Source organism: Crocodylus siamensis, chromosome 9, assembly GCF_052110815.1.
Source record: "Crocodylus siamensis isolate JL-2025a chromosome 9, ASM5211081v1, whole genome shotgun sequence".
Taxonomy (NCBI): Eukaryota; Metazoa; Chordata; order Crocodylia; family Crocodylidae; genus Crocodylus; species Crocodylus siamensis.
This window is the reverse complement of record NC_143403.1, coordinates 15,341,234-15,368,452: the sequence shown is the minus strand read 5'-3', so window position 1 is coordinate 15,368,452 and position 27,219 is coordinate 15,341,234. Positions and strand designations below refer to the sequence as shown.

The 27,219-nt window shown below is 43.1% G+C and overlaps 1 protein-coding gene and 1 long non-coding RNA gene across 5 annotated transcripts in view; one reads left to right on the top strand and one right to left on the bottom strand.

Annotated features, from left to right (window-relative positions):
• CIAO2B (cytosolic iron-sulfur assembly component 2B) overlaps window positions 1-25,778 on the top strand; it is a 28,081-nt gene extending 2,303 nt beyond the window's left edge. Inside the window, exons 4-7 of one of the 4 annotated variants that reach the window (XR_016444196.1) lie at window positions 269-314; window positions 2,690-2,838; window positions 3,385-3,433; window positions 6,522-7,151. Coding sequence is in view for 2 of the 4 variants with exons in the window: in XM_090062942.1 (XP_089919068.1) it covers window positions 269-314; window positions 836-933 (144 nt within the window). In the remaining 2 variants the exon portion in view is untranslated. Of the gene's footprint in view, window positions 1-268; window positions 315-835; window positions 1,264-2,689; window positions 7,152-23,985 lie in introns of those variants that run through there. The other 3 variants (XR_016444195.1, XM_090062943.1, XM_090062942.1) reach the window with 3 other exon arrangements.
• Window positions 6,076-15,307, bottom strand: LOC149857139 (uncharacterized). The gene is made up of 2 exons (XR_016444197.1): window positions 12,822-15,307; window positions 6,076-6,798 (listed from the first exon to the last, which is right to left on the bottom strand). It is a non-coding gene; the product is annotated as an uncharacterized LOC149857139 (long non-coding RNA).
• Window positions 25,779-27,219: the final 1,441 nt, after the last annotated feature.

The following is a 27,219-nucleotide window of genomic DNA, read 5'->3' as shown; positions in this document are numbered from 1 at the left end:
TAAGTATTGTCAGATGTATTAAAACAATTTTTTTAAGAGTTTACTTTTTACATGTAGTTGCATGCGATACCAGTAAGTGTGTAGGCATGAGTGCGAAGCTGACATACAGCCCTGATGGGTTTTTTTGAGTGGGACTATAATACTAGATGCTCCGTTCTGAACTGCCGAACTAAAGCATTTTTACTTTGACCTCGCTCCACATCTAAGCACCAACCTAGTGCAAGTTAACAGTCTTATAAATAACTGGATTACATTTCATTTTACTTAGGTTGATGTTCACATAACACCAGGGACACACATCTCTGAGCATGCAGGTGAGCTTTTCCCCAATGCTAAGATGTATAAAAAGTGTTCTGCAAAGGTATTTCATTGTTTATAAACCTTGGAAATTAGAGATTAGATCTGAAGGTCACTGAGTGCAGGAGAGCAAACTAGAAGTCAGGGAAGAGTGTTACAGGATTCCACGACCCTCGGCCCAGCATCCATTAAATTCAACAAACTGGATTGGGATGGTAGCTGAAGAGATGCAGCAAGAAATCAGGGGGTTGACATTTTGATTCTGGTCCCACAATGTGGTTCAGGCAGTTAAACCTACACAAAGCTATAGCGGATGAACTAGGGGTGTGTGGCACTGAGGTCCAGTCATCTTGGAAAAAAGTGATGCTCAGCTGCTAAGCACAACTCTGTGCACATTCAGCACTACCAAATTGTGAAGAACATGGGGCCCTGCCTACCATGGCAACAGCCTGTGGAGGAGTCAGCTTGTATGTAAAACAACAATATGTTGCCGTGCTGAGGTACCCTGACCACGTGTTGTGGGACTCTTTCTTTACAGTAAACAAACAGCTTGCTGACAAAGAGCGAGTAGCTGCTGCTTTGGAGAACTCTCATTTGTTGGAAGTGGTGAACCAGTGTTTATCTGCTCGATCTTAACTGCTTGATAAGAAGCTCTGCTTTTCTGATATGGTGGGCTAACTTTGTAAATGAACAGTGCTGCTAGTATTTAGTTGGATATGTATCTATAAGCAAAATAAAACTATTCTAGTTTTGGTTTTTATACAAGTGTTCTAGTACTCTTCCAAGAGTTAACCTATGGAAATTAAGAGTGATAGTGTGTCCAAAATACTGTTAATGTAATATTAGTTTTATTTTGTCAGCAGAGGATTTTAATATTTACAATATTTAATTCGGGAACAGCATCACAAATGTTTCCCCCTCACAGTACAAAACAAAGCATAAAATAAACTAATTATCTTGGTCATGGCCTTCACTGTCTTAAACCAAGGATTATGTATATTCTGGACTTGGGAATGTATTGTGCACACTGAGTAATAGTTTCAGTCTCTGCGTTCTTGACACACTAAGGCATTTTCACTTGTTATTTTGCTCATATTAAACTTCAGAAGCTAAGTTTTTTACAGTTCACATTTGCAGACAAATTTGCAGGGCATTGGGATGCTCATACAGCAATAAACATGCACTTCAAGAAAATAAGCTAGTTTTTTAAAGTAATTTTATATGTATAGTTTTAACATTAATCTGAATTACTTGGATTTTGTTGGTAAAAAGGCCTGAGTGACAAACTTACAAAATGCTTCCTGTTTTGAAGCCTGATGCTGATGTGCTATCAGAAACAAAATAGCAAGTGATCTGAAGAGGCTCTGCATTCATTACAACTCAAGGAAGGGACAAATGTGCCTTCAAACCAGTTCTGGTTTTACCTTGCTGGAATATCTCACTCTCTACCCCTGCAAAGTCTGACAGCATGAAACCTAGAAAGCAGTTTTAAGTTTTATCACAAACCATTTATAAAAAGGCACAGCCTAATATTTGCCAATATTGACAGAACTAACGTTGAGACTCTATTTACTTTGCTTTCCTGTTTGGTAGTAGTTTATATAATGCAGTTCTCAGGCAGAGGCACACGAGCAGCAGCACCCAGAGATTTTTTTTATTTATTTTTTTATTATTTATTAGTGTTATTTTACAATAAAGAACTCATTCTTTGGAGTAAAGGTCAATGTATAGATGCATAATTTGAAGATGTACAAATAGATTAACAATCTCTAATTAAACACTATTTAAGTAATAAATATAGCTGAGTATCACCTTGTACTGTTGTAGTCAGAGTCTGCCATGCTTGGCATGTGTTTTTAAAGATTGTTGCATTGGGGTGAATTCTGGGGTAGTTTTTGTCCTCTTGCTGCTATCTTCAGGCTCCCTATGAGACCTTGCCTTACAACTTCTGGTTAAGAAATCTTCAGAATTCAAAATAGGAAGCTGGAAACCTTTAAATTAGAATTTAAATAAATCCAGCTTGATACTGTATAACAATGGCAAATGTTTGTTTCATCTTTGCATCCTAGGTTATACAACACATACTGTAGAAAATACTTCTGCCTCCAAATCAATTCATGTGGAACCCAGTTAACTAGTTTTGATGGGAAGGGAAGTCAGAACATATGATGTAGTTGCAAAAAACTGTTCAGAGGTCAGTTAACTAAAAGAAAAATTTACTGTCAGTTTGCTTTGGATTTTTCAGCAGCACTTCTTATTTCTGCACATTAACAGACCAGGGATTTACTCAGTAACCAGAGACTGCAGAAAAGATAGCTGGAGCATCCAGTGCAACTTCTGTGTTTTGCAGAATAAGTCACAACATCATTACCATGCATGTCCTCTTAAACAGTTCTTTCTAGCACTGTTGGAATGACTGCTTACTATCTCAAAAAGTGATGACATCCTGAGGAATAGAAAATAAGAACATGACACTTACCATTGACACTTACCAGGAAGGGGGTGGACTTCTGAAAACTTCATATGCATGGATGATACAAGGTAGGTTTATTCCTGTGATGATAAAGCATTGAGACAGTCTTTAGGAAACGTCTGATGTTCATGTTCTGTGTGAAGACATGTATGTATAAACCTGTGCTTTGGTTTCAAGAACAATCTTAAGTGCTGGTAACTCAGTAAATGGCTCTCTTCTGAGTCAGTGCTGAATTTACACTTGCAGAACTGGGATCTGGTTGCTTGCACTTGCTAAAATATCCCTGAGAACATCCTTCAGGGATTAGTGGTAGTCATCTCTGCAACCTAGCTAAATTTCATCCTTGGCATCCTAAAAAATAAGGAATGTATTCAGGTCTGTCTTTACTGGTGGGTCTCTTTAAATACACATATGTAGCTTCTATTTGGAGGTGCTTGTGTGTATTTGAAAGTAAAATTTTGCTCTTTGCTGAGGTATTTTACCTCACGATAATGTGTGTGTGTGTATGCATGTATTCATAGGCAGAGTGCGATGATATCCTTATGACAGCTGCTCTCTCTACTCTCTAAGTAATGGTAACGACTATGACTGACCATTTATGAATATATTTGCAGCATAGTGGTCCTCAACCTTTGCTGGCCCATGGACAGTTATACTGAGCAGGTAATGTGCTGTAGGCAGCATCATACTATACCTTCCCTGTCAATCTCTGTCTTGACTTTATTTCTTGTGGCCAGGAGCATCGTCAGAGAGTTTTGACCATACTTCCTCCAAGCCATGGGTTGGGACTACTGTTGTAGTACACAGTTGTTTGTAGTCATCTTGAGCTAAGAGGCTACATAGATCTGATACAAGTAAATATTAAAACTTTAATTGAGAATGTTGCATCTTTAGCCAGAGTGCTAGGAAGAGATGTTCCTCTCATTTTATACCAGGAGCAGAATGCTGTAACCCAGTGGCACGGGGGTGCAATCCTTTTGGCAAGTGTGCTGCCATAGCCTCCAGTGCCACTCTGATCCCTTTCATCTGCCTAGTAAGCTGCTCTGCCTCCTTCCCTGTGCACCCCAATGTGCTGCTTTGCTTCCTGCATCCTGTCACTGTGTTGCCTGTCCTCTCTGATCTGCCATGTGCCACTTGTGGCACCCCTGCTGTGGGTTGGCCACTGCTGCTGTAAACAAACTCAGCGAATAGGGGGCAGTCTCAGTTCTTGGGAGTGCTTCCATCTTGACAAAAACATTGGGGATATCTTGTGTTTTCTGGTATAGAGAAGCAGGCTCCCAATAAGATGAGGTTTCTTCCTGCACCTGGGCAAGGACAGCATTTTCATTGCTGTCTATTTAAAGGCCAGGACAGGGGTTGTCAACTGGGGGTATGTGTACCCCCAGGTGTACTTAGGTCTTTGGGGGTGTGAGTGGGTGAGTGAGGACGGAGCGTGCCTGGGGCGCAGCGGTTGCATCTCCCCTCTTACCCGGGGAGAGGTATGCTGGACACCACTGGCCCCACGTAGCATACTGTGGTGCCTCCTCCCCACCACCTTCCCCACCCCAGCTTGCTCTCCTGAGTGGCCACCGCCCTTAGCCAATAGCCAGTGGTGGCTGTCACATGCATACTGTCCTCCAGTTTGCGCCCCCCAACGCTGCTGCTGCATGCACCCCTGGGGACGTGGGGGGTTTGTGCCCCTGGATCTGCAAGCAGGGCAGGGCAAGCTGGGGCCAGGGCTGTGCTGGGCTATTCCTGGTGGGGCGGGGCTGAGCTGGGGCAGGCAGCGCTGGGAGTGGGGTTGGGTTTATGGCAAATTCTGGAGTGGCTGCATCCCATCCTGTAGCCCCCTGCCACCGCCGCCACCCACCCAGAGCAGCCAAACACACCAGGAAGAGTCCAGTGCTGCCCCAGCTCACCCAGTGTGCAGATCCAGGGGCATGGACCCTCCATGCCATCCTGGGCTCTGCCTTGCTGTGCAGCACTTGCCCCTGCCAATTCCCTCCCTCACCACAGGGGCCTATGGAGGGAAGGGGGCTGCAGCTACTCCAGAATTTGCCATAAGCCCCCCAACCCTCCTCCCAGCACCACTGCTGCCTTCCTGTAGTGGAGCCTGACCCAGCCCTTACCCTATGCAGATCTGGGGGCAGACGCCGCCTGCCCCCCATGCCCTCACTGGCGTGTGCACAGTGGCAGGAACCACTGCCCCACCCCAGCTGGGCAGCCCCTGCTCCAGCTCCACTCCCTCCCTCACTGCTGGGACAGCTCAGCCCACCCTTCTTTGTGGCTCTGTCCTGTGCCCGGTCCCAGCTGTGCAGTGCCTGCCCCAGCCCCGCTCCCTCCCACACCGCAGGGGCCTCCACCCTGCTTTGAGTCCTCCAGAGTTAGGTAGCTTTCCCAGCCCCTTCCCCTGAGCTGCATTGCGTGCTCTGTTGCCACATGGATAATTGCAGGCTGATGTGACAAAATGGTGGTTTGAAAACCTACTCAGTGGCTTTGGCTTGAAACGCACGCTGACTCTGTCCTCCGATGGGAGCAGGAGTACGGTACCTTCTCAGGAACTGTCTGCTACATGATTGAAGCTCAAATACCCAAGTGCAACAGCAGCACAACTCTGGACCAGGTCTACTGAGCTGGAGAGGAGTTGGAATAATACAATAATCCTGGAAAAATGCAGACACAGGTGTATACAGCATATATTTGATGTCATCTCCTTCCTTCCAAGCACACGTCTCAGATACCTATTTTTCCCCTTGGAAATGAGTACAGAGGTAGCAGATGTGCTGCTTTTTACCTGCATGGGTGTGTGCAAACAGGCCACACAATCAGCAGCCAAAGCCAGTGCGTGGTGTGCTTGGGAACATTTCAGTGTATCCACGATGGTTCTGATTCCTATGGCAGTGATATTAGCTGGCTCATTTTCTGGAATGATTCGAGACAGATCAATGGACTACAGGGAAACATTACACAGAAAAAATAACATTCAGTAGACCTCTACCTCCACTCACCCTAATGCATCAGTCACCTGAGACTGATATTGGTTGTTAGGCCAATTTATTGTTACTGACTGATCTAAAGAGTTTCATAGCTGAAGGGAGGGATTAAGACAGGCACGCTCAGTGTCGTAAATCAGAGACACTAGTTTATTTGAACATGATGACGCTAGCTGGTACCCAAGGTAGCACATGCTGCAACTTGTTAAGGTAAACCATCTTCTCCACCTCTCCCAGGTGCCTTGAGGAAAGGAAAAAGGCTTCTGCCTTGCTTGTGCTTCTTTATAGTATATACGGGCAAACCGAAAGAGTTTAAGTGGATTTGTACATGTCTTACTGCAAAAAAAAAGGCAGGGGGAAGGAAAAAAAATGGACTTTAACGAAGAGTCAACATTATGGGGGCTCATAATCCCTCTGCAGAGTAGCCTAAAGATCCCAAACCTAGCTGGAGCCTCTTGTCACTTGAATCACATAAACTACATGCATGCATGCAGTATAACACATAGTTCAATTAGAAACAATAGGCTCCCCTAGACCAACCTTTTAGAGCCCAGTCCTACAAATATCAACATGTGGGAGTACCCTTAGTTACATACATGAGAAGTTTCCTTTAAATGAAGGTCACTGCTAATATCATGCAGCTGGGGCCTTACACAGGAATGAAACTCCGTGAAGTCACATGCCCCTGCTTTGGAGACCACGTTACTGTAGCTTTTTAAACTGTAAACTTTTAACATTTAAAGGCTATTTTGGATACTAGTCTATTTCCTTTAATTCAGTCCAGAGAAATGTCTGTGCTGGAATAGCTTACCTGGAAATCAGCCTGTATTCTGTGAATCTCTTTGCTGGACTGCAGGGATGGTTGACAATGATGCCATCAAACCCCCCCTGCTCGAATGATTGCTTGCTGCTCACCGACGTTATTGAATGCAAATGTTGCTAAGGTCCCAGCCGTCCGAAGGCAAATCTCTTCCTCAGATGAATATAGCAGGGGAAGGATGTACCTGTACTGGTAGGCTGAACTCTGGGAAAGTATCTCCAAGTTTTCACTGTTGCCTGAATAAAGAGCAGGAAAAAAACAAGCCATTTATCTTTTCCAACCCCAAATTTCCCAAGAAACTCGTGAATTATGAGCTGGCTCTTATGTGTGGCATAACATCTACTGAAAACATAATAAAAGCACTCAGAGTGTAGCTTTGAAATCAGTTGTCATTGGTGGTGTTTATATTATGTGAAAAAGCCCTTCCAAAATTTTAAACAAACTAGGTGAAGTTCTGGTCCCAGTGAAGTCAGCAGGAAGTTTGGCATTAACTTCAGCAGAACTCATGGTAACACCCGCTGCTTTCTTTTAATATCTTTATTGTTTATAAAGCAAAAAGAAATGGAAATAAAAGTAGTTTGTTTAAACACAGCCAGAATTCTGGGATTCATGTAAAAGCGTAGTTGCGTATTACAAAATATGAGCGTTGACGATCTGCTTGAGGGATAAAGGAGGAGCTAGGGGGAAGTTAAAGGGGAAGGGGACAAATAATATGGAAGGAGAGAGAAATGTTTACAGAGTTCAATAACACCTGCTGTAGAAATAGGCTCTGAACAGCTGAGGAGTGCTCTGGTCCCTTCTGACGACATGCCTTTGCTGGACTGTGCCAGATGCAAGTGTAATGAGTTGTAGCTGCAGAATGCAAGTTGGATTCCAGCTCCCTTTGAGATCCCTGCACTGACTTGAACAGCTGGATACGGCAAACAGATGCCATTACTGTCCATGAGGATCAAGTGATGGTCTGCAGCACTTAGGCAGAGAGTATTTTCACAAAAGACTCTATCCTTTGAGCTAAAGCAGTATCTATGAGCTGAGAGGAACCAGTGGAAGGTCAGCCATTGGCGCCACCCCCTGTAGGCTGATGTGGTCAAATGAACCAAATCAGCATGCAACCAAAAGGGCTGAGGACAGTACTAACTGCTAGACATGAGTTTTAAGGCAGTCAGTCATCTCATTAGAGACAGTTTAGATTATTCAAAGTAATGTTTGAGGCTTTTTTTCTAGAAGCAAATTAACCATTCATTGGTCAGATAAGTGAAGTAACTGGTATGCTGTTAACAAAATGAAATACATAAAGCAAAGAGTCTAGAGACAAACTGTTGGTCTGCCAAAACTGTATTGCACCACAACCGTGGGATTACAAGTTTCTATGCAACCTGTAAAATGGACATGGCTAAATGAAAACCTTTTTTACCCTTGTATCACTCCTTAAGTAGCCTTATGTAAGCATCTGCTTCTGGAAATGGAAACACAAGCATGCTTTCTTACACCTTTTGCAATAACATGCAGTAAGGGTGCCCTGTAAAGAAGATAGAGGACTGGCAAGATGGACAGGGCAGCTATCCCCTGTATCACGTTAGACAGTATACTTTGTCACTTTTTTCTAACTGTATAATGTGGATAATTAAAACTAGTCTTCCTTACAGAGTAGTTGCACAGGTACATTCATTAATGTGTGTAAATTGCTTTAAGGCTCCCCTAGGGTGAAGTGTGATTGCCATACAAGACTGACACAGTGCAATTTGTGCATGTATACTGACTATTCATTCACCAGGTTTTCCCAGTACAGTACAGATACATACACAGCTGAAGATACTGTGTGACCAGCATGTGATATCTCAGACCAGTGGTGCTCAACCTTTTTTGCCTGGCAGGTGGAATGGTTAGTGCCCAGTAAGTACTTGATCAGTGTCTGGGGCAGGTGGGCAGGCCTCATCCAGTTGTGTAAAAGAGGGCAAAGGAGCAGCCTGGTCCCAACCCAGCCCACAGGGGAAGGGAGCTTGATCCAGCTCTGTGGAGGGGAGGTGGCATGGCCCTGATCCAGTCGCAAGGAGGAGGGGGTGCAGCATGGCCCTGATCCAGCCACAGGGAGGAGAAAAAGGGGCATGGTCCGGCCCCAACTCAGCCACGTAGGGGCAAGAGAGAACAAGGGGCATTGCCCAGCTCCAACTCAATGTGTAGGGTTTGGGGTTTGGAAATCTATCAAGGGGAGGGTGGCCGTACTGTCACTGATGCCCCACTGCCAAATTTTCTGACCCATGGGGAGCCTCACGGGCCACATGTGGTGGCTCTGTAGGCTGCATTTGGCTTGCGGGCTGGAGACTGAGCATCCGTCTCAGACAATTGCCAAAAAGATTGAGGCAGAGGGTATTGAGGCTGGGAGTTAGGACAAGTAGGTCTTTGGTTCTTTGTATTTTAAATAGCTGTTGCTCAGTCTGAAGTTTGCACTGGATCACTGTCCTGGTCCAAGTTATCTTAGTTCTTCAGGGGGGAAATCAGTGGTTTTAATGATTAATATTTTTCTTTGGCGATTTGGTTCAAATGTGCATTGCTTAGTCCACTCCTTATTTTGTTTTTTTAAACAAAGGTGCATGTTTCATGGGTGCATGTGGTTTGAGGTCATTTCTTTTTAATACCCCCTAAAGAAGTGCAGCTGATTTTCAAAATGAGTAAAGACCAACATAGGCTCCTTTGCCTGAAGTTAGCGAGGCAGCGAGCTGCTGGGAAGAGATGGCCTCCACCTCTCTCCCCTGGGGAGGAGGCTCTTCTCAGCCAGGCTGGCTGACCTGCTCCACCGGCCTTTAAACTAAGCCCGCTGAGGGATGGGGGGACTACTGCCACTGCTGGCCCGCTGAGCGACCCTTGCAAAGCCAGGAGACCAAGGCACTTAAGGGAGCCCACCCCTGCCCCAGCCCTGGCACAATCTGTGGGCAAGGCAAGAGCCCCCAAGGGGACACTTGCCTGCCTGTACACTAATGCCAGGAGCCTGGGCAACAAGCAGGAGGAGCTCGTCCTCCTGCTCAGTGCAAAGAATTATGACGTCATTGGGATAACGGAGACCTGGTGGGACTCCACCCATGACTGGACCATGGGTATAGAGGGCTATACCCTGTACAGGAGGGATCGTGTTGACAAAAGGGGCGGGGGTGTAGCTCTCTACGTGAAGGAAAGCTACATGTCCCTACAAGCTGATGTTGGCAACCGGCACGGACAGCTGGAGACCCTCTGGGTAAAAATTCGTGGGGAATTCGGCACAGGGGACACAACGGTGGGAGTCTACTACAGACCTCCCACTCAAAGTCCTGAGCTTGACCAGGAGTTCTCCCGGGAACTGACTGAGGCCGCTTGCTCCAGGACCTTGGTTGTCATGGGTGACTTCAATTACCCGGACATCTCGTGGGAAGATCACTCAGCTAAATCCGAGCTGTCGCAAAGCTTTCTCTCGTGCGTGGATGACCTCTACCTGACTCAAGAAGTCTATGGGCCAATGAGAGGCAAAGCGCTGCTCGACCTGGTACTGGCTACGGGGGACGACCTAATCGGCGACCTAGTGATTGATGGGAAGCTGGGTGACAGCGACCATGAGCTGATCACCTTCACCATCCGCCGTAAAGCTGGCAAGTCAGTCAGCAACACAGAAGTCCTTGACTTCAGAAAAGCCGACTTTGACAAGCTCAAGAGGCTTGTCAGTCAGGCCCTCAGGGACCATGACCCCAGGGAGATGGGAGTTCAAGAAGAGTGGTTGCTTCTCAAGGAAGCGATCCTCAATGCACAAGCTAAATCTATTCCAACACGGAGGAAAGGCAGCAAGAAGGCACAGCAGCCCCCCTGGCTCTCCAGGGACCTAGCGGACCTCCTGCAGCTAAAAAGGAAAGCCTACAAAGGATGGAGGACAGGATTCACCTCCAAGGAGGATTATTCTGCGCTGGTCCGGTCCTGCAGGGAGCAAACCAGGAAAGCCAAGGCTGCAACTGAACTCCAACTAGCTTCAAGCATCAAGGACAACAAAAAGTCCTTTTTCAGATATGTGGGGAGCCGGAGGAAAAGCAAGGGCAACGTTGGACCCTTGCTAAACCAGATGGGGCAACTGACAACTGACGACCAGGAAAAAGCCAACCTATTAAATAGGTACTTTGCGTCAGTCTTTCATCAGTCCCATGGGATGCCCATGCCTGCTATGGGACAGGGAGATCCGGGTGAGGGGGATCCCCTACCCTCCATCAATGCTGACCTCGTGAAGGAACACCTTGAGAAGCTGGATACCTTCAAGTCAGCTGGCCCTGACAATCTGCACCCCAGGGTACTCAAGGAGCTGGCGAGCGTCATAGTCCAGCCCCTGGCACGGATCTTTGAAAACTCCTGGCGCTCTGGTGTAGTGCCCGAAGACTGGAAGAAGGCCAATGTGGTGCTGATCTTCAAGAAAGGGAGGAGAGTGGATCTGGCTAACTACAGGCCCATTAGCCTGACTTCTATCCTGGGGAAGATCTTAGAAAAGTTTATTAAGGAGGCCATCCTTGATGGACTGGCCCAGGCTAACATCCTAAGGGATAGCCAGCACGGGTTTGTTGTGGGTAGGTCTTGTTTGACCAATCTCATTTCCTTCTATGACCAGGTGACCTATCACCTGGACGAGGGAGAAGAGATTGATGTCATATATTTTGACTTCAAAAAAGCTTTTGATCTGGTGTCCCATGATCACCTCTTGGCCAAACTGGCCAGTTGTGGCCTTGGCTCCACCACGATCCGCTGGCTGGGAAACTGGCTCCGTGGTCAGACCCAGAGGGTTGTAATTGATGGCAGTCACTCATCGTGGTGCCCTGTGACCAGTGGGGTCCCTCAAGGCTCTGTCCTGGGACCCATACTGTTCAACATCTTCATTAACAATGTGGACATTGGAGTCAGGAGTGGACTGGCCAAGTTCGCCAATGACACCAAACTTTGGGGCAAAGCATCCACGCCAGAAGACAGGCGGGTGATCCAGGCTGACCTGGACAAGCTCAGCAAATGGGCAGACGAGAACCTGATGGTGTTTAACACCGAAAAATGCAAGGTTCTCCACCTTGGGAGGAAAAACCTGCAGCATCCTTAGACTCGGCAGTGCTACGCTGGCTAGCACTACAGAAGAAAGACTTGGGGGTCATCATTGACCACGAGATGAACATGAGCCTGCAATGCGATGCTGCGGCTAGTAAAGCGACCAAAATGCTGGCGTGCATCCGTAGATGCTTCTCGAGCAAATCCCGGGACGTCATTCTCCCCTTGTACTCGGCCTTGGTGAGGCCGCAGCTGGAGTACTGTGTCCAGTTTTGGGCTCCACAATTCAAAAAGGATGTGGAGAAGCTTGGGAGAGTCCAGAGGAGAGCCATGCGCATGATCAGAGGTCAGGAAAACAGATCTTATGATGACAGGCTGAGAGCCATGGGACTCTTTAGCCTGGAAAAGCGCAGGCTCAGGGGTGATCTGATGGCCACCTATAAGTTTATCAGGGGTGACCACCAGGATCTGGGGGAAGGTTTGTTCACCAGAGCGCCCCAAGGGATGACGAGGTCGAGCGGTCACAAACTCCTGCAAGACCGTTTCAGGCTGGACATAAGGAAGAATTTCTTTCCTGTCCGAGCCCCCAAGATCTGGAACAGTCTGCCAGCGGAGGTGGTTCAAGCACCTACATTGAACACCTTCAAGAGTAAATTGGATGCTTATCTTGCTGAGATCCTATGACCCCAGCTGACTTCCTGCCCTTTGGGCAGGGGGCTGGACTCGATGATCTCCCTTCCAGCCCTAATGTCTATGAAATCTATGAAATCTATAATACAGTATTTGGGAATTGAGGAGGGAATTGTTTAAATATCACTGCCATATTGACTTTGGAATGAGGCAACTGTACATGCGGGATATCTGGAGTAGCCAAATGATTTTTTGCTGCTAACTTTGATCTTGCAAAACTTCTTTTATGCAAACCTCTCTACAAATATTAATCCTTACTAACCTACAGGAGGCAGACAGTGTTAAATTTATTTTTCACTAGAATAAACTGAGGTATGGAAAGTTTAGAGGGCTTCTCCAAGGTCACAAGCAACAAAAGGACCCAGGAGCTTTCTCTGGATCCTTTGTTCTAACCACCAGGCTGGTTGTTTCCCCACAGTGCTCAGCATGATCCCAACACCACTTCCTCCCAAGCATGTATCACACACTACTTTACTGTCTAATCATTTTTGTTAGCAGCTTAACTCAGGCTCGAGTATTATTCAGTGTGCTTTACCTAGGACCACAGCACTCAGGGTGTAGGTTGCCTCTGCCTGGATTGCTTCAGACTGAGAATGTATCATCAGTGCTAGCAAAAACTTGAGACCCCTGGAATTAGCAACTGCTATTTGGTTCTTGTAGTGTGGAATGTAGCCTAAGAACCAAGCTGGAGAAGAAAAAGTAAAGGTTAATCTTTTTAAACCCTTTTTTAAACAAACATTGCCATTTAAATTTTCTACAGTGCTTCATAATGGAATCTGTCCCCTCAAACACATGCCCCTTTGGACCAGATATATGGGATACAAGCAAGCTAAGCCAACTTTTCCAGAGGCTCTTTTTGCAATGTTTTTTTGCAATAGTTTTTATAGTTGTTATAAGCCTGTCCCAGTAGGGACAAGGACAATGTCACTTCTCTTCCTAGCAAAATACACTGTCTGAAATCCATGAAGAGTGCAAGCAGTATAAGCAGCAAGGTGGGAAGGTGAATCGCACCATGGCATTTCTGTGAAGGGACTTCCACAGGGCATTGAATTCAGTCCTCCAGCCGAGAGGAGGGCTGCAATACAAATCCTTCCACAGCACTCTTCTAATCCACACGTTACAATAGCACTTGCAGACAACACATGTCCTACAGCAGGGTTTGAGCCACTACATCTGCAGTGCACAGTTGTGTGTCAGGTATCTCTAATGTTGACAACGTTTCAATATTCCTATTCCTTATACCCTGGTATATTCTGGGCCTGCACAGTCATTTTCAAATCACCGTGCCCCCTTTTTTAAGAAGCCCCACAGTTTCATTGTGGGGCATCTTAAGACCCTCTGTACCAAAATTAAATTTCACCTTGAGTAGGTAAGAAAAATCTTGAGACAGCTTTGTACCCAGAGACACAGCTAACTACTCATGGATAATGCGGGAAGATGAATTTTACACTTTGAAGGATGACACTTATCCCAGTCACTTCCCCTACCCTGAAGTGTTGTAAGGCATACTGCACACTTGCAAGAGTTTGTAAAAATAATGTCTTGTTATTTTGGTCTTCTGCCTGGCTATGAGAATGACGAGCTTACATCTGTAACAGTTTGATAAATATCTCCCTCTGGAGACTCGTTTTATAACCTGCATTTTAGCAAGGGTTTTAATAGTAGTTAAAAGCCATTCTCTCTAGTCTGTCAAACAACGATGCTACTTCTCCCCTTCCTAGCCAAACACGTTGTTTGAAATAAATACGGCACATAAATGAACTTTTGGGCTTGTTTTCTTATGTAAAAGGAAGACTTCCCTATTTTAAGAAGAAGAAACATCTTCCTAATTTTTCCTCAGAAAGGGAAATGCCACCCATGGGGGCAAATCCTATTTATTCAAGTGAGTTAATCCAATGAGAACTGATGCAACTACATTACAGCAAACTCCTTATGAATAAGTTTGTTTTGCATGCTGCCAGTGTCCTAACAGCTCCAAATGTTAAAGGATTACATGACATACATACCAATACCAAGACACAAGTGGCAAAGAACACGGATTGTGCTGAGCACAATATTTTCTCTCTCAGAACACAGCATCCTTACAAGATGGTCCACTCCATTTGCTGAGAAAATGGCATTTCTCATGTCGCTAGGACCTTGCAAAAGTACTCCGTGTCCTTCTATTCCAATTTGGTGGAGCTTCCATGATACAGAGTGTAAAAAACCAACCAGCATGTTCACTCCTAAAATACAATAACAAGAGGTATTAGTATACTGGTGTCCAGAAAGCAGGGGAGGGTGAGTCCTGGCCCCTGAGACCCGCGCACCCCCTGCTCTGGCTGGCCCCGGGTACCTGCAGTGCAGGTTGGACCTGCTCCTGCTCCCACGGCGCCCCACATGCTGCCTTTGCTTGAGCCCAGAGCTGCTGGAGGCAGTGAATGGAGCAGGGTGAAGGCTTCTCGGCTGCCCTCGCTCCTGCTGTGGTTTTGGGCGGATCCTGGAAAAGGAATACCTCCCCAGCCCCACTGTTTGCAAGGGAGACAAGCCCTGAGCGCAGCTGTGGCTTCTCTCTTCCTGACCCCCACAATTGCTGCAGGTCTCCCCTTAGGGGCCAAACCCCCTCCACGGCAGTCCTGGGAAAATGTCCTGCCTTTCCTGACTACAGGAAAGTGAATAGCGTAGTGAAAAGATCTCTGAAGGACCACAAGAGCCCAGCCGCCCTTGCAGATTTCTGTTGGAAAATGAATTGCGTGCAGACCCTGGATGAGAAGGGCCAGGCTGGGTCCTGAACACTGCTTGAGGGCCATGCTGCGTGGTCGCTCTAGGGCTCCAAGCTATTGGCATTTCTTTTGTTTCCTTTTTAAAAGAAATAGCAGGTCATTTGTGTCAAAAAGAAAGGGTAGAATGGAGTTTGGAAACAAAATAAACTTAAGTTAAATTTTAGCCTAATCAATTTTGACAGTCTCACTTTCAATGCATGACACCAGCTACATGTCCCTGGATAAACAGGATGGTCAGACAATGTACTATATATTTATCATGTCAGGCATCACTCCACCTGCCATCAGGAGAGCAGTGGCCAGCAAGATGGACTGGTTGAGATAAACTGAAGAAGTGAGACACCCACTGTACGACCATCCCACTGCGCACAAACATCTGAAGTCGCGCAGGAGCGTCCTCACCAGTGCCCAACCTCTCGATGCCACACCCCAGGAAGCATGACTACAGATGTGGGATGAGAGGCTGAAGAAAATACCTGACAGCGAAAAAATGCATATTCCAGCCTCCGAGTCCTTACCAGCAGGGGCTGATGAGCCATCGCACAGCTGGTGATGTCTCAACTACCTGTGTACTGGAGTTAGGCACTCCAAGGAACTAATGAAGAAGTGGGGCTATGCCCTTGGTTCAACCTCTAAGACTGGCACAGAGCCTGCTGCGATGCCCACTGCTCAAAGCCTCTAGAAACTCATGTCACACTGAGATCTGGATCCCAAGTCTTCTGAGCTGTATTCCCCCCAGTATAGTGGTGGTTTTGACTGGAGCCTGTCTTCACGTGTATGCTTCAGAGCAGAGGATCCAGATACTGATGCTCTCTCCGTGATGTTAGTTTTGTACCAGCTGAGGGCATCACAGCTTCGTGCAGCTCAGCATCTACTCCCCACTTCAGCTGACTAAATCTGGCTTGGAGCTGAGAGATTATTTTTACCTCCTTGCTTTAGCCAGGTATGTGCAATTAAAAGTGACTTGTCTTCTCTATAACCCTTCATGGTTCCAGATTTCTAATCAGAGGATGTGTTGCTGCTTATCATTTCTACCTGCCCAATGAGAGAATCATGTGCTTGTGCTGATAGCTGTTAGTCCAGGCTTTCTTTTATATCTTTTCTCTATTTGCACCCAAATAAAACCTCTAAAAATTAGTAGGTGATAAAATCTAGTGGCATCCTACTCCCAACAAGACATTAGTGATGCACTAGTTCACACAAGAGCTAATCATGTTTTGTTATTTTCTGTCTGAAATGAAATGATCTTTTCCTGATACTGAAACTTGTCGACACTAACCTGATGATTATCAAAGCATTTCAATTGAATTAGGTTTATGATTAATGAAACCTACACCCAGTATGTTTTCCCTTTTGTGAATGTAAATTGCAAATGTATAAAAAAATTGCAACATACTGATGTACTGCAATTTTCTTTTCCCCTTTAATGGAGAAAAGCATAGGTTGATATATATATATCCATATGACTTGGAAGTGACAGATGGCAGACTCATAGCTTTATTTTTTCAATGAACATTTTTCTTCTTATAAGGGAAAAACATGGCATCTGAGTGAGATCATTAAAAAGAAATAAAACCCCTCCTTCCTGCAAAATACCATATTCTTTGTTGTTGCCTAGTTACTTGCAGCTGTTACCTTAGAAGGCTGTAAAGTCATCTGAATGATTTTTTTTCATGTTGTGTCTGAATATGAGCAGAGGAGTAATGATCAAAACTCAATTTTTTTTGATGAACATGATTAAGACAGACTGGAACTGGGACAAATGGGAAAAGAAAGAACATTTTTACAAAGGGGTAATTTACTGTACTTAATATGTTCCCTTTGACATTAGCTATTGAATAAAACCAAGCTCCCCCTTACAAGCCAGTCACTGGTGTGATGCTTTTGACGTTAGAGCCTGATGCCCAGGAAGTGTTTCTCTAGTTAATGTTAATTACCATTATGGGTAGGTATCCAGGAGATGAAAGGCTGTTGGGGTCTGATTTTGATCATATGAATAATACTGCAAATCAGGAGCAATTCTATTGAAGACAATGGAGCTACTGAATCAGGAGAAAGGGCTGACCTGTGAGCATATATTTAAATTCAATTCCCTTTGATAATTAGCTAAATTAAGTAAAACAGTTCTAAAAGTTACATCTAGGATTCAAAACTGTGGTGTGCATTTCAAAGGGATTTCTAATAGAGAAATCCCCCTATACACATGTGTGAGCAACAGGTTTCTGAAATACCATTATGACCATGAGTACTAAAATGTCATTGAAAGGATTCCACTGCATTGCCGTTCTTTGGGCTTGGAAACTGATGCCTGCTCCTGGAGCTAGTAAGGTTAAAAATAGAACTGCTTCATAACTAGCTTAGAAGTGGCTTATTTCTTGACTTGTGCCAAAGTTACAGAATTTGATCCACAAAAGCTGAGGGGAGTTCAGAGCTGAGGTTGCAGTTCAGCTCATTCTAGTAAGAATTGCTGGCCATGAAATTTGGCTCCAAGACCATTTATAAATATTTTATGGAGGAGATTTCCCATGTCTTAAAATATATGTGCATTATCTTAATTGATTATTACATGATCCTCTATGCGTCACAAAGTCTGATGCATATTTGAAACCATTCTAATAGTTTCGGTCTCCTTTGTGCTTTTTACCCCACATTTGGACCTTGATTATTGAAATTTATTGCCAGTATAGAAAAGTCCGGTTGTTTTTTCCAGATCCTTTTTAAGTGAATCACAGTTTCATTATGTGTTGGAAACTGTGGAGGAAAACTAAACACAAGGCAAAATTATAGACAGTTGAAAATACATTGTGCACAAGATCTTAAATATATAATCAGAAGCCTATAGATATTTCCCATAATACTGTCCCCATGGTAGTAGGGAATAAACAAGAAATTATATATATATATATATTTAACTGCTCATCATAGAATTAAAGGATTGGAGGGATTTTCAAGGGTCATGCAGTCCAACCCCTGATCACTGCTCTCTTGTTATATAGATGTGGAATTTAATCTAGTCAGCAAAGATACTCTGAGCAAATGCTATGCTTTTCCCACACAAGATGATAATATCACAAACAACCAAATGCCTATACAGTTATACATGAAAGGCCTGATAGCATCACTAGCAAGGGAAAAACATCATCCAAAGCTTAGCTTGAAACAAGTGAAAGGTCTTTCCAGTTGGTCTTAAAGAGGTGATATCTGTGACTGGGAGGGATTACTCACACTGGCTCTAGGCCTTCTTGAAATTAAAGGAAATTGGAGCTTTTTTAAAAGGAAAAGTGCCATATTTTTTTCATGTGACGTAAGAGGCCCATTATTTCTCTACAGTGATCAGCCAGAGATCTACAGCAAAGAATGCCAAGAAGCCATACAGTAGGTGCATTTCATTATAGCCTGTTAACCAAGAAATGTAAATTTGGAAGGAAAGACTTAAGCTTGCTGACATGAGGGATGGAGGAGCAAATATTTCCTGCCCTTGATCTTACTGAGCACGCAAAAGAGGGCAGTACAGTTCACATTTCACCTTACATAGATGTTTCCATTTTAAACTGTATTTTCCTTCTATCTCCTCTGAGAAGGAATCATGCTATACATACTCCCATACCTTCTCCAACACTTGCTCCAGGACTCCCACTTGGATTCTGTCCAATACATTATTTGTTGATTTTTCACTGCAAGGAGATTTTCCAAAAGCATCCTTTCCATCCAGTATATGATTTCTAATATGTTATCCAGTGGAACTGAGTAAAATCAACTCATTGCATGACAGCATGTGAAATAACATACTGTATTTCTTGGTTAGGAAGTAATTTCTCTTATCAAGGCTCTGATCTAGAAAAATGTAAGCGTGCTTAGGTCTAAGCACCCAGGCCTCTGAATCAATAAAATTAATAGTGCTGGAAGTTAAGCACAGGGTCACATGGTTTTTCTTGATCAGAACCTAAATGCAAGTGAGTCATACTTCAGTTTTAGACTGAAATTATTTTCAAAAGTAAGATGGCAGCTTTTATTAAAATATATGTACTTTCTCCATGGGAAGGTAAAACTTTTAAATAATTGTTACTCATTAGGAAGTTTATCATTTAGAAACAAAAATATGTGGAAATAAAAAAAATGTTGCTATGTGCTCCCATTATGTTCATCTTTGAGGAAAAAGTGTGTCAAATGTTGGATCACAGTGAAAATTGAGATGCAGTCATAGCAAGTTGTATGGTAGCCTGCCATAAAATCAAGACAACATCCCTATTTACCACAAAAAACAGCTAACGTGAAGAGTGTGACTGTCAAGAAAAGCACAACATATCAATAAAACAGCACAGCAGTCTGAAAGCTGCTGTGTATTTGACCTTGGGTGAGACCACCACCACTTTTACACCTGCAGAAAGTTTCATAGTATAGGTCTGGAATAAAACTAGAACCACCTTGCTGTCCAGGACTATATTTTTATCCTGCTATCATAATCAGACAAGCATCCATTATATGCTGATCTTATCTGATACTTATTTAAAAATACCACCAAGACTGGCAGCCATATTCCTCAGGCTTCTTTTCTTTGTCATCTCTTGCAGTGAGTTGAGACATGACTAGCAGATGTTCCTGGTGTAAGCTGTGTCCCATAAACTCTTCCTACAGATTACTGTTGCACAGAGCACTCTTCACATGCTTTATGTTTCCACTTTTGTATTAGCTTCTGCATTTTCTGCAGTATATGGAAGAAGTGTGTTTACATGAGATTTTCATAGATCCTTATTTATTTGTTGCACAGAAGAAAAATGTTGTGTATTTCCCCAGTGAAGTGATGAAACTTTTTAAGACAGCAGACTAATATATATTTCTTGCAAGGGGGCTCTTGGTCAAGCCTGTAATTTTTTACTAAACACTCGTATAGCATATAAAAACATATTGTTCTAACTAATTCTAGCAAGTTATTTATCAATCCAGGCTAAATCAAACTATAAATGATGTATATTGCATGCATTTGCTTTGAAAAACTCTCACACTAAAAGCTTGTTTGAGAAAGTAACTAAGGAAAAAGCTTAGGTCATCCTTTGATTCCAACCTGTAATGCAATAGTAGCAAAGAGATAATCTGATACAGTGCATGCCATGTTATGATTCAACTGAAGAGTGACCCAAGGAGCTATGGGGATGCCCAAATTGTGACTCTTGCACCACGTCAGGGCACATGATGAGAAGTCATCATACTAGTACAAAATAGAACTGAAGACAAAATGCTCAAAATAATATAAGGATGGAAATAGACTGCAACATAACACTTCTTCCGACTTAGAGGTCCAGCTTACCCTGCATGTCTGCTGCCCCAACTGTATCTCAAATATTATACAAAAAGAATCCTGGAAAACTGTCGGCAGCAGTGAAACTAGATATACCATTTGGGCACGCTGTCTTTTCTCAGAGCAGTGACTCAGTGCAATGGGTAATGGGGTTAGTCCAATGATGGACTCTATAGACATGACTCAAAGCCATAGGAAGCAAAGGACTACTGAAAGATTGGCACCATTTAGAGTAATCCTTACCCAAAGCTATTTCTGAAACCTTTTGCAGGAATTTCAGAAAGGCTGTGATGAGACTGTGTTTTATGGGGCAATCAGTGGGGCAGGACACAGGGAAGTACAGCTGAGGATATTCAAAAACTGCTCTGAAAATCTGAAAAGAACCAGATTTCTTGAAGGTGTTTCAGAACTGAAACATCTGAGTTTCTAGGTTGGGTGTAAAATACAGCACAGCTTTTGTTCTTTTAACCCTGAATTGCATAGATGGAGGCACTGCCTTGGATGAAGTCACTATAAACGTTTTTCTCTCTGGCATGATATATGAATTCTCACAGGTTTCCTCTTTCCTTCATAGTTTATAGTCCCCATACCTCATCCTTTAGGTCTCAATTCACAGGCATAACTCTTCAATCCAAGATGACTGACTGTGACTAAATTCATCAGTAGATATGGATTCAGAGTTCATCCAGTTAGCTGCTCTGCCAAAGCAATGCAGTGCCCTCCATTAGTAATATTCCATGGACAAATTTAAAATAGATGCAAAATTAATGCTGATAAATCAACCACTCAGAACAAAGGAAATGCAGAGCGAAGGTTGAAAGCCCTGCCTTGACTCTGTGTCTTGATGCATACGATCTAACTATACATCTATCTCCCTGTCATTTGTGAGATAATGCAATATATGTCTTTGCTCACGTAACAAAAATGCTCCATTTCCCACTGCTGCATTTTACCTCCTCTCTTCTTGGCCTGACTCTGCTAGTTTAGCAATTAAAAAAAAAAAGCTCTATATCTTTTTTTAGTCTAGGTATTTGGGAAATGGCCAGCCTCTCACTCCAGCAGGAGCAATGTTTCATACATCTTGGCAAGTTCAAATCTTGGATCGGTGATATTTCTGCAGTCTGAGTAGAAGTAACTTCACTGACGGGAAGCCTGATTAATTAGGCTTGATACAGTGCAGATGAATTGAAGAGTAATAAAGGAGGGGACTGAAAGGAATTCCATGCCTCCGAATGGGGAGCTGGGCTGAAGGACAACTAATCTCTTACCTACCCAGATGCTGCAAGGCCATGTTGATTTTGTACAGTATCATTTATTGAATCTAACCACAGGTAAAACAACACTAACGAAGGTAACAATGGTACAAACACCACACTTTCAATAATAATATGAAATTGATGCGACTAGCATAGCATAATATACACATATTAATTTTTTCTCCAGCTTATTAGCCATCTGACCTGGAACCAGTACTGTTAGGACAGTTGATGTACAATGAATCAAATACAAATCTATTGCCTGCCTCTGAAAATTAAAAGGGGTCAGGTAAAAGGCCTTGAACCAATGTAGAACTGCATCTTGAAGATGTTTTATAGAACAGGAATTGGTAAACTTTGCCTAAGACAGCACAAAGCAACACAAGGCACAAGGTTTCCCCGCCCCCCAGCAGTGCCTTACAGGGAGAAAACTCAGGCTGTGTATTTTACAACTTCTGTGTGATGTGGAGCCCTCAGCCAATACAGAGTTCACTAGAGCTAAATACTAGCACTTTACAAGAGTGGAGGAAATAAGGAGAAAGAAACCAGGCTAGGTAGAAAGATAAAGTATGAAAAAAGCCTTCAGATTGAAACTCAGGTGAGAGAGAGTGAAAGAAGTGAAAGAACAAGAAATAACCACTTATGATCTTCTACTAGATGGTCTCTTGATCAAAATGAATCACAGATGAATGTCTTAACTTCCTGTATTCCACACATCTGCCACAGGGAGTTTTGCCTTTAACACTAATATCCTCAAGTTCTGGCTTTATGCAAAAATCAATAATCATGTAACTTTGTTATCATTTAAATGTATGAAATACTGTACGTTAGGCTTATCAAAGACACTAAGTCTATGGAACATAAATAAAGTTATTGGTCCAGAGACACTAGGAAAGTAGGGGGCAAAAGTAAACAAAGCCATCAAATATTGTTGTACTTGGAGCTAAATTACAACTGAAATGCCTGTTAAAAGTCGGAGGAAGTGAAGTGAAGGCAGGGACCAGGAAGGAGAAGGGGAATCCCAAAAGAGACAACACTTTCATATTCCAGAGTCTTCTGTTCGGTACCTAAACAGAAGGGACCAGATTCTCCTTGGTACTGAGCAGGTGTAACCTCCACCGACTTCGGTGAGAACTGCACATACCCAAATTACTTTCATTAGGTACCTAAATATGACACCTTAATAAAATATATCCTATCTCTTCCATTGATATTTCTTTGGTCAAGTTATTGTTTCTCCCTGTGCCTTAGTTTTTCCATCTGGAAAATGGTGAGGTTCATAATTTTTTTTTATCTGACAGATGTTAGGAGGCTGAACTCCTTCACTAGAATGCAGCTCAAGATAATTAAAAAGGCTTTATAGAAGCACAGAGTATTCCTATTTTATTACCTCTTAACTGGAAGTTTCCTTTGTTTGATTTCATCCAGTTATTCTCAGTTACTGCCAATCTAAGAATTCCCCTCCCTCCAGCATGACTCAGCTCCAGTTTGGGGTGAAGGTTTGATACTTAATTGCTGTCAGAACTGGATTGCCTCATCCTAGAGGACAGGTGCTTTTGCTGCTGGTATTTCTGGGAACGACATACATTAAAATAACACTACCAGCAAGTTTGGAGATGACGCACTTTCTAAAATATCCAAGCAAGTGTTGGGTTTCTGGGCACTATGAGTGTTGTGGCCCCTGCTCTGTGGTAGCATAGTCTTGCCAAAGCCCTGGGCTGGGCAGATCCAAATTCAAGTCTTGTCTCAGGCACACCCTCAGACAAGTTACTTAATCTCATATTTCATTTCCCACATGACCTGGGACAAGAAAACTTCCTTTCCCCCACTCTCTGGGCACGTCTACACGAGACACTTACTGTGCAGTAGCTTAATAACACTGTGTAGCAGCATGCCAGTCAAAACCCATGCTAGTAAGCTACTGTGCAGTGTTATAAGGCTACTGCACAGTAACTATCACAAAAAACCATGCTACTGCGCAGTAACTGTAGTAACTGCACATTTAGTTAGTGCTTCATTAGGAAAGCACTAAACTAAATGCGCAGTAACTACTACGCATTAATGAACATGTAGATGTACCCTCTGGGAACACCATCTGCTAGTTTGTAATCTCTGAGGAGCAAGGATTGAATTTTACTGTTAGTATTTGACTGCACCCATAAGCCCTGATATTACGGAGGTCAAAGAGGCTACTGTAATCCATACATAAATATAATGATAACAACTAAGAATAAATATGGTAAAATTACATGAGGAATTGTATTGTAAATGGTCCAGTTATTGTTCTGATTTATCAGTTAATTCTTTCCAGCTTCACTAAACGGTTGGACCTACAAAAATCAAAGGGGATAAAATAGCCTTATGACCTCAATCATTCCTTTTCAGATTCAAGCACAAATCCAGTTGCAGATGAGAAACTAGCATGGTTGTCTTGCCACCGTGAAACTTTTAGTCATGCTAAGGGTAAGTGAATTCCCACTGACTGAATCCAAGGCCATCTCACTTTCTGTAAAAAGGCAACTCTCATAACCCAGCGCCAAGTACCTCAGAGCCTAGAATTAGCACATCCCACAGTGCTGAAATGCCTGGTTTATGCTCCAGGGTCCACGTAAAGAAGTCTCCAAGAGCCCTCACAAAAGTTACCAAAGAGCCACGTGACTGTTTCCAACACATGAACTGAAAATGCATGCCTGGACTTGACTCTCTCATGCAGGCATCAATAACATTTTTACATTCTCTGGAGGTTTTTTAAAAGTATAAATTGCAAAACCATAAATTGCAGTAATAAGTTGGGTCTTTGTTGTAGGGTTTGTGTATCACTTCACACACACATTCATATTATTGTATTTTATGTTTAGTTGACTATTTTCCTGCTTTCCCTGAAGCATTGTTTCTCTGATGTTTTTGTTATATATTTATATTATCTCCTGTTGCTGTGACAAGCCTACTCATGTTGTCTCTCCTAGAGATGACTCCACCTTGTAGTCACACCAGAAAAATATGTAGGATTCTCATCAGTGTTAGAATACATCTGATTTCCTTTTTGTTGCTCTTTAATTTAAAATGTTGTTTTCAATCACTTGCTAAGTCACATGTGGTATTAGCAGCATCACCTGTACTTCAGCACCCAGTTCTTCACTGAATGCATGCATGTAGTATGTGTTTGTTGCAGGGATCTCAACTTTTTAGCTTAAAGGCACGCCTCATTAGGCTCCAGGAAAATACCTCACTCATTTTTTTGGCTGCAGAAAAATAACAGGAAATACATTGCTTTTGTATTGCAATGAACTCAGAGAGACCACAATGGGTCAGAATGTTTTTAACATTATGGATTCCTGTTTGAAATCTCTGAGTTTATATTGTATGATGTTTGCACACCTAACAGTGATAACACTGCTTGAATGGATCTCAAAGCTGGGCTGCCTGCCATGGCACCCTAGTTGAGAATAACTGGTTTATTGTGTTCATGGGGTGATGCCTTCCTCCACCAGGAAATTGTCAGAAAAGGAGAAAACAAATCTCACCTGCCACCTTTTGTGGTTTGACCATCAATGTAAAAAAGTAACTCAAAAGCACTGGTTAAAGAGGTTCATAAACCCTCTCAAAACCACTTAAGTGACAACTTTCTGGTAGCATCAAGTTAAGAAGGAACATTCAACTTCTTATCAGCTAGCTGAAGATGAGCTTTTACTGAGTGTGAGATGCATTTCATTGTGCCTAGAAGCAGCTTAATCAAGATACTTTGGTAGATCCCAGCTTATCCCAGTTAAGTAATATCCCATTGAAACAAAGTTTATGTAAACTTATGTGGAATAATAACTATACTTTGGCAATTCAGTTCACATAACTGAAACATTTGAATCATTTCACCATCGCCTCCATTATTTAAACTGACAAGGCCATTTCTTGCTCGCTGTTTTGTGAAACAGGCTGAGAGCATTTGCTGTGAGCACTTGGTGACCTTTAGCTGCCATATTAACACTTTCAGTTGTAATCAACAGGCTGAGCCAAACATAATCCCAAGAATATGGTTTGAGCAATTATAATTAACTCGGCAAAGTGGCAGGATATTCATTCAGCCCAACAGGAAAAATATCAGTTCCTTGAGGTTTGTTCCATTTAATGAATTGTCATTCTTATTTGTCTTGCAATGTAAGTGGTTTCCACTGTCTAATAGATTAAAACAGAAAAACTGCATGTTGTACTGGTCAAACCATCCCACAGCCTCCTCTGTGAATTGCTTCCTTCCTCCTCAGTCTCATTTGTCCATCACTTGTTTCATTTGTCCCAGCCCTCTCTCTGCCTCTATATCGTCTGCACTAGCCTCAGTCCTGAAAACTGATCTGCATGAGCAAGTCCTTGCACTGTCACGGTGCCTCATGATAACAGCCAATATAGTTGTTCACATTAATCAGCTTCCAGGATGATGGCATCACGCTGCAATTTCCTAGGGACAGAAATCAGCCTTGCTCTGTCTGTAAAGAACCTGGCACATTGAGGGCTAATGTAAATAAAAACTCTTAAGTGATACTCAGGTGAGCTATTCAGCATATAAATGCAGATGTCTAGGTAGTTGTGGCTATTATCCGGTTATGGTATAGTGACTGCAGCATTCAGGACATGGGTGACGAAATTCCCTAGCCCTTCTAGATGCTTGCTAACCAATATGTTGATAAGCCCAACACTCCTCTGAAGACATCAATGATCTGTGCATGGTGCCCCAGTGTAATAATACTTTGCTATTAAATGACTTCCAAGAGCCACATTTAAGCTACTTGAGAGCAGCATGTGGCTTCTGAGCCACAGTTTGCCCATCTTTGAGTTAAGACAGGCTCAGTCATGCTGGTTTGCTCAGGTGAAACAGAGTAATTTTAAGTCATTTATGTTTTACCGTATATCGGTCCAGTTCTAGTACACTCTCATTATAGACATGTGCAAGTACATGCACATATGCTTTGGGTCAGGGGGCATCTTTTTGTTCTGTATTTGTACAGTGTTTATACAGCGGTTTACATACCTGGTCCAAGTGACTATGGCTCCTAGGTACTACAGTATCAATAAATAATAACAAAAATGTTCTAAATTCCTAAGTGAATAGGAAAACACAAGCCATATTTTCAATCCTACCTAGTAAAGTGAAATCTAAGAAACCGCAGGATAAATGTGTTTCAAAAGAACAACGCACCACGCAAGTATGACAAAAGGCTGTGAATGAAAGAGAGTGCAATACTAATGCACATTTGCCAATATGACAGATCCCAATAAAGGGAACAATTACACTTGTACGGGGACAGAAAGCTGAAGGAGCTTTATGTGCAGGACTTAGTTAATCTCCCACTGCTTTAAAAAAAACTGTTCAGATTCTGTCAAGATTTACCATATATAACACACCCGCATGTAAAACATGCTTCCAACCACATCCTTCTTTTAAAAAGCAGGTCTCACTATTTGTGTTTCAAGCCCAGGTTTCAAAATTAACTGCGGGGCTGGTTCATTTTCCCCCATGCTCAGACTGGTTTGGGGGTTTTGCCTTCCTCTGTAACTGGGTCATGGCCTTGTAACTGGGATTTCCTGAGGTAATCTACCTGGGATTTTGTGAGGGCAAATGAACAACCTTAG